Source organism: Rhincodon typus, chromosome 47 (genome assembly GCF_021869965.1).
Source record: "Rhincodon typus isolate 14 chromosome 47, sRhiTyp1.1, whole genome shotgun sequence".
NCBI classification, from domain to species: domain Eukaryota; kingdom Metazoa; phylum Chordata; class Chondrichthyes; order Orectolobiformes; family Rhincodontidae; genus Rhincodon; species Rhincodon typus.
This window is the reverse complement of record NC_063378.1, coordinates 9,435,257-9,441,511: the sequence shown is the minus strand read 5'-3', so window position 1 is coordinate 9,441,511 and position 6,255 is coordinate 9,435,257. Positions and strand designations below refer to the sequence as shown.

Below are 6,255 nucleotides of genomic sequence, written 5' to 3'. Positions count from 1 at the left end.
GCTCCCTCAGCACTGGCCCTCCGACAGCGCGGCGCTCCCTCAGCACTGGCCCTCAGGGATCCTCGGCGCTCTCACTGCAGCAGTAGAGGTTTTGTTTCATGTTTTACTAGCAGAATTTGCTCGAGTAGAGTCCACACACTTGAGCAATGGGTGTTGCTCAAGTGACTCAGGAGTTTGAGGAGCTGATTGGTCCCCATAGCTGTTCCCATTGAAACCATACTGAGAGAAAGGATTTGTTGTGCAGAGTGCAAATTCTCTCAACCTTGGTGCCAAAGAAGTCCACGAACTCCCCGCCCCATTTGTATGAACGGTTAGCAATAAGGTCAGGGCACAAGTGGTGGTTGGGAAGGGGAATTCTTTTTGACAGGATTGGTTTCTGCGGACCCTTTGACATGCTTTGTATTGATTGGCAGCCACCCAGCAGCCGCACGCATTGCCAGTGGGGTCACACAGCATCTTACCTGCGCTGCAGCAGGCGATTTGCTCTTTCCTGGAGATGAACGGTCTCCAGGTCAAAGGGCTCCAGCCGGGAAACATCTAAACGTTCACCCTGGAAAAGAAAATGCATTTTGGAGACTTTAACAGAAACGAGCTGACATACAGCAGTGTCTACAGATCTCACACTGTAACTCCCTCCGGGTATCTGTTATTCTATATACAAACCATCCCAAACCCCTCGATTAGATTCCAGTCTGTAATTCACTCCCGCATATCTGTTATTCTATATATTAACCATCCAGCGAGAAGGGACAGATGACTCTTCAGACCACAGTGGAGATCCCCTCTCTGTCTAACCCAGGGACAGCGATCAGGAGCAGGAAGCTTGACTGAATTCTCCTCTCCCTAACACAGGTGTGTCTGAGATGCACTGTACAGCCCACCTCATTCAATAACAAAGATGCAATGAAACACACTGCTGGCGTGCAGGACTATGTCCCACACAGAGCAGATCGCTGTCAACAGTAAAGACAGACACATCGCTAGGATGATACCACCTTCCGCAGCACTGATGCTCGGAAACCTCTGACAGCACAGCACAGACGCACATGAATACTTACTCCTGAGGACAGTCCTGGGAAGCTGGGCTGAGATATTTCCGCAGGCAAGTGTCCACATTGCTGAGCAGAACGAGAGGCAGATTCTCTTTCCTCAATGGCCAATGAACGAATATCTGTGGGCAATAGCGAAGCATCAAAGACAACCTTTCGCCTCAAACTCACCAGGCTTCAGCAATTCTAACGACACCCACCAAATGAGGAGGTTTCCACTAATCAGCCATTCTGACAACTGCCTCCTCTTCATGTTACAAAGCATATAATCCAGCAGATTGTGTTGAGTAACAGATATCTGGGAGTGAGTTACAGACTGGAATCCAACTGAGGATTTTGGGGTGGTTTATATATAGAATAACAGATACCCTGGGGTGAGTTATGCACTGGAATCCAATCGTGGGGTTTGGGGTGGTTTATATACAGAATAACAGACACCCAGGAGTGAATTGCAGACTGGAATCTAAATGATTGACAGTTGTCGAGGAGGAGCAGTATAATTTTGTCCTTGCTGAAGTAACTGTTGATACAGGAGTGCTCTTGTACCTGGGTGGTGCTGGTGTGTCTCCTGTGTCGGTGTTGAGCTGCTCGGGGGTGAGCTCCTAAGCCACCAGAACTCACTGCTCTCTGTGTCGATTCCAGTGGTAGCACACTCCCGTTCCTCTCTGCTCAGTGGTTTGCCATGTCGGAATCGCTGGATGTACCTGAATGCAGATGGACAGGCCAGGATTAAGCTGCAATCCTTCACAAGGGGTGGGTGGGGGGGTGGGGGTAGCGCTGAGCAAAGGCGACCTGTCTAACACACCTAAAGCCAATTGGAAACTATACCGTGTAAATAATCGAGACTAACAGCATGATTCCATCCAGCCCATCTGACGAGTCCCAGGATAGAGAGTGTAAGAAGCAGATCCTTGCTCCTATCCACTCTCTATCTTGGGACTCGTCACGTTATTCCAGTGAGGATCCGCTGGCTGACTGTGAAGTTGGTGGTGTTGTCACTCACTTTGCGATAATCGAACTCTCCGCGGGGTCAGTCTGTGGACTTCCCAAACAACCTTGGTCCATACGGAACATCTCCCGCGACACAAGCGATTCTGCCGTGGACCGTACCCTTGCCTCGCTTCCTGGCTCTCCCTCAGGCATCAGGAGAGAGCTGCTCTCGGTGGATGGCCAGGACTCTACCAAGGGGCTAGCTATCCCAGCATCTGTCCCTTCACCTTGGCCCGCTGGCTGGTCAGTTTGTCTCGGGGCATCCTGTGAGGCCAGAGGAGGTTCTGATGTAAGCGATGCTCTAGGTAGCTGGCACTGGCCTGGTTTCACTACCTGGAAGGTGAGACATAACTGAGTCATTAAAAGCGGCACTTCCTCAGTATGTACCCCTCCTCTGCAGCATGTTGTCAGGTGCTTCCCCAGGTAGTCAGGTCTCTGTTCTTACACTTGAGGCTGGCAAAGAGAGTGGTAGTCTGGGTGACAGTCAAGGCCAGCATTAAACCGGGAGGATGAGCTCACCATATTCCAACCCCTTCAACCCGGCCTGTGCTCCTAACAATGCCAACCCTAGTCTCACCTTTTTGCCCGGCTGCTGAGGTATCCTTTGGGGAGAGGATGGGTGGTAGTGACTGCGGGAGAGCTGAGATTGTCCGAAAGGGTTTCCTGGACTAAACACAGAGCTGTCAGACAGATGAAAAAAGACAATCAGAATCAGTGGCTTTACCGACAGCTTATAAACCCTTCACCAACACTGTGATGTTCACGGAAACCCCAAAACTGACCGTTGATACCAATCCCAAAACTGAGGGAGAAATGGCCCCCTCACACCACTCCGAAACTGTGTCACTCATCTCCGAGTCTGTTGTCTCTGACTCTCTCTCTCTTTGTCTGTCTGTTTCTGACTGTTTCTCCCTGATTATATGTCATAAATATGTTAATATTAATAATTTCTGATTCACCCCTACTCTGTCTCTCAGATTATACAGTGTTATACGTTGTGATTATATTATTGATAATCACTGATTCACTTCCACTCTGTCTCTTTGATTATATATTTATAAACATAGTATTACATTGTGTGATTATCTCATTAGTCATAAAGTCAGAGTTGTACAGTATGGAAACAGACCCTTTGGTCTGACTTGTCCATGCCGACCAGATATCCTAAATTAATCCAGTTCAATTTGCCAGCATTTGGACCATATCCATCTAACCTTTCCTATTCATGTACCGAGATGCCTTTTAAATATTGTAATTGTACCGGCCTCCACCACTTTCTTTGGGAGCTTATTCCATACATGCACCACCTTCTGTGTGGAAAAGCTGCTCCTTTGGTCCCTTTTAAATCTTTCCTCTCTCACCTCAAACCTATGCCCTTTAGTTTTGGACTCCCCTACCCCGGGGAAAAGACGTTGCCTTTTCACCCCATCCATGCCCCTCAGGATTTTATAAACCTCAATAAAGGTCACCCCCTAAGCCTCTGAGGCTCCAAGGAAAATAGCCCCAGCCTGTTGGCAACATCCTTGTAAATCCTTTCTGAACCCTCTCAAGTTTCACAACATTTTCCTATAGCAGGGAGACCAGAACTGCACGCAGCATTCCAAAAATGGCCTAACCAATGTCCTGTGCAGCCTCAATCTGACCCTCCCAACTCCTTTACTCAAAGGAGTAAAGGCAAGCGTACCAAATGCCTTCTTCACCAACCTGTCTACCTGCGACTCCGCTTTCAGTGAAATGTGAACCTGCTCCCCAAGGTCTCTTTGTTCAGCAACACTCCGCAGGACCTTACCATTAAGTGTATAAGTACTGCTCTGATTTGCCTGTCCAAAATGCAACACCTCATATGTATCTAAATTAAACTCATCTGCCACTTCCCAGCCCATCTCATCAAGATCCTGTTGTACTGTGAGGTAACCTTCTTCGCTGTCCACTACACCTCCAATTTTGGTGTCATCTGCAAACTTACTAATCATATCTCCTATGTTTACACCTCTGATTAACTTCTAGACCATATCTCTCTCTCTCTCTAATTGTATGGTATATACATGGTGTTAAGTTATTGATTATATGATTAAGAATGATTATATATTATTGACAATCTCTGATTCACCTCCACTCTGTTTCTAGATGAGTGCTTTCATTATGTGAAGGATAATGCTTACATGATCACAATATTAATAATCTCTGATTCACCTCCACTCTTTTCTATATTATATAATAGTCTAATTATATTAATACTGATGGTTATAGAATATTAATAATATCTGATTAATTTCTGCTATGTCACAGTCTATAATTAAATATTATATACATGGTGTTATATGATATGATTGATACCCTCTGATTCAGCTCCACTGTCTCTATAATATACAGTGTTATCATTACATAAGGATGATGGCTACAGAATATTAATAATCACTGATTAACTTCTCTCTCTCTTTAATTGTATAGTATATACGTGGTGTTATTATTATTGATATGAACAAGAATGAGTATACAATATTATTGAGAATCTGATTCAACCCCACTCTGTCCTATACTGTACAGTGGTGTGATTATATTAATAGTGATGATTATGTTATATAACATTATTAATCTCTGATTAACTTCTACTCTCTCTAATTATATATTATTGATAACCTCTGATTCAGCTCCACTCTGTCTCTACATTATATAGTGTTATCATTATATTACTAATGATGGCTACATAATCTTTATTAAGTTCTGATTAACTTCTACTGTCTCTCTCTCTCTAATTAAATACTATATACATGGTGCTATAATGTGTGACATTATTGACAATCTCTGATTCATTCCCACTCTGTCTCTATTATACAATATTATCATTATATCAATAATGATGGTTATAGAATGTTAATAATCTGATTAGCTTCTACTCTGTCTCTCTCTCTCTCTCTAATTGTATAGGTGTTATACTATTGATATGAACAAGAATGAGTATATGATATTAATGACAATCTCTGATTCACCCCAACTCTGCCTCTATATGATAGTGTTATCATTACAGCGATAATAATGGTTATAGAATATTAAAAATCTCTGATTAGCTTCTACTGTCTCTCTCTCATTGTGCAGTATATATATATGGTGTTATTTTATTCATATAGAATGAGTATACAATATTATTGAGAATCTGATTCAACCCAACACTGTCTCTATATTATAGTGGAGTGATTATATTAAAAATGATGATTACGTTATATAACACTAATAATCTATGATTAACTTACACTCTCTCTAATTAAATATTATATACATGGTGTTATATATGATTGATAACCTCTGATTCAGCTCCACTCTGTCTCTACATTATATAGAGTGATCACTATATTAATAATGATGGCGATATAATCATATAACATTGAAAATTACTAATTAATTTGGACAGTTTCGCTCTAATTAAATACTATAAACATGGCGCTATACTGTACGACACTTTAGACAATCTCTGATTCACCTCCACTTGTAGTCCTCCATTTTCCCGCCGCCTTTAACGGTCACGGAGGAGGCGGAGCACATCTCTTTGGACGTCACGACGCCACGTGGGGGCGGGGCTAGAGCCGAGACTGGGAGAGCTACAGCCAATAGGAAACGGGAACGGTACCGCGTGACAGGATGGGGGATTGGGGAATGACGTAAAACAACAAAGGCGTAGGACGGTCGGAGCCGGAGCTTCAGGTCAGTCTGACGTAGTAGGGTTAAATGACAACACAATTAATGTAAAACTATAAAAATATAATTATCCTCAAAGAGAGGGAATAAACTATCAGCATCATCACCACGAGGGCCGGGGGGAAGCGATGAATATGATCAGCACCACCCCACAGCAAATCCTCCATTTTCCCGCCGCCTTTAACGGCCCCGCCAGGGGGCGGGGCTTATAGGGGGCCGGCCGGAGATGGGATTACTGGCTTGACAGACGGATTGGCAGCCAATAGAACCTGAGGATGGGCATGACGTCTGTTGGGGGTCAGGGTAGGGCCTGTGACGTCATGGCTGGGATGGTGGGCTCAGGAGCTTAAAATCAGTTTGTTGGGGGCAGGGAATAAAATGACAACATAAACCTGTAATAGTTATAGTCGCCGCGGGTGTCAGGGGATTCACTCATTAACAACACTCCACCCCCAGAACCCTGTGTTACTGACTGTATCCCTACTGATGTTAATCCCTCTCCCTCACACTGTCACTCAGTAAC

At 44.2% G+C, this 6,255-nt stretch overlaps 2 protein-coding genes across 6 annotated transcripts in view; one reads left to right on the top strand and one right to left on the bottom strand.

The window, feature by feature from the left end:
• Positions 1-5,893, bottom strand: part of proser3 (proline and serine rich 3) — a 16,699-nt gene extending 10,806 nt beyond the window's left edge. For 4 of the 5 annotated variants that reach the window (XM_048620512.1, XM_048620513.1, XM_048620511.1 and 1 more), the window contains exons 1-6: positions 5,518-5,892; positions 2,617-2,719; positions 2,053-2,372; positions 1,596-1,753; positions 1,059-1,171; positions 462-550 (exon numbers count right to left, since the gene is read on the bottom strand). In XM_048620512.1, coding sequence (XP_048476469.1) covers positions 462-550; positions 1,059-1,171; positions 1,596-1,753; positions 2,053-2,372; positions 2,617-2,719; positions 5,518-5,579 — 845 coding nt within the window. In that variant the 5' untranslated portion in view covers positions 5,580-5,892. Of the gene's footprint in view, positions 1-461; positions 551-1,058; positions 1,172-1,595; positions 1,754-2,052; positions 2,373-2,616; positions 2,720-5,517 lie in introns of all 5 variants that reach the window. The other variant, XM_048620510.1, reaches the window with a different exon arrangement.
• lin37 (lin-37 DREAM MuvB core complex component) overlaps positions 1-6,255 on the top strand; it is a 43,888-nt gene that overhangs the window by 18,644 nt on the left and 18,989 nt on the right. The gene's annotated exons all lie outside the window — the stretch shown is intronic.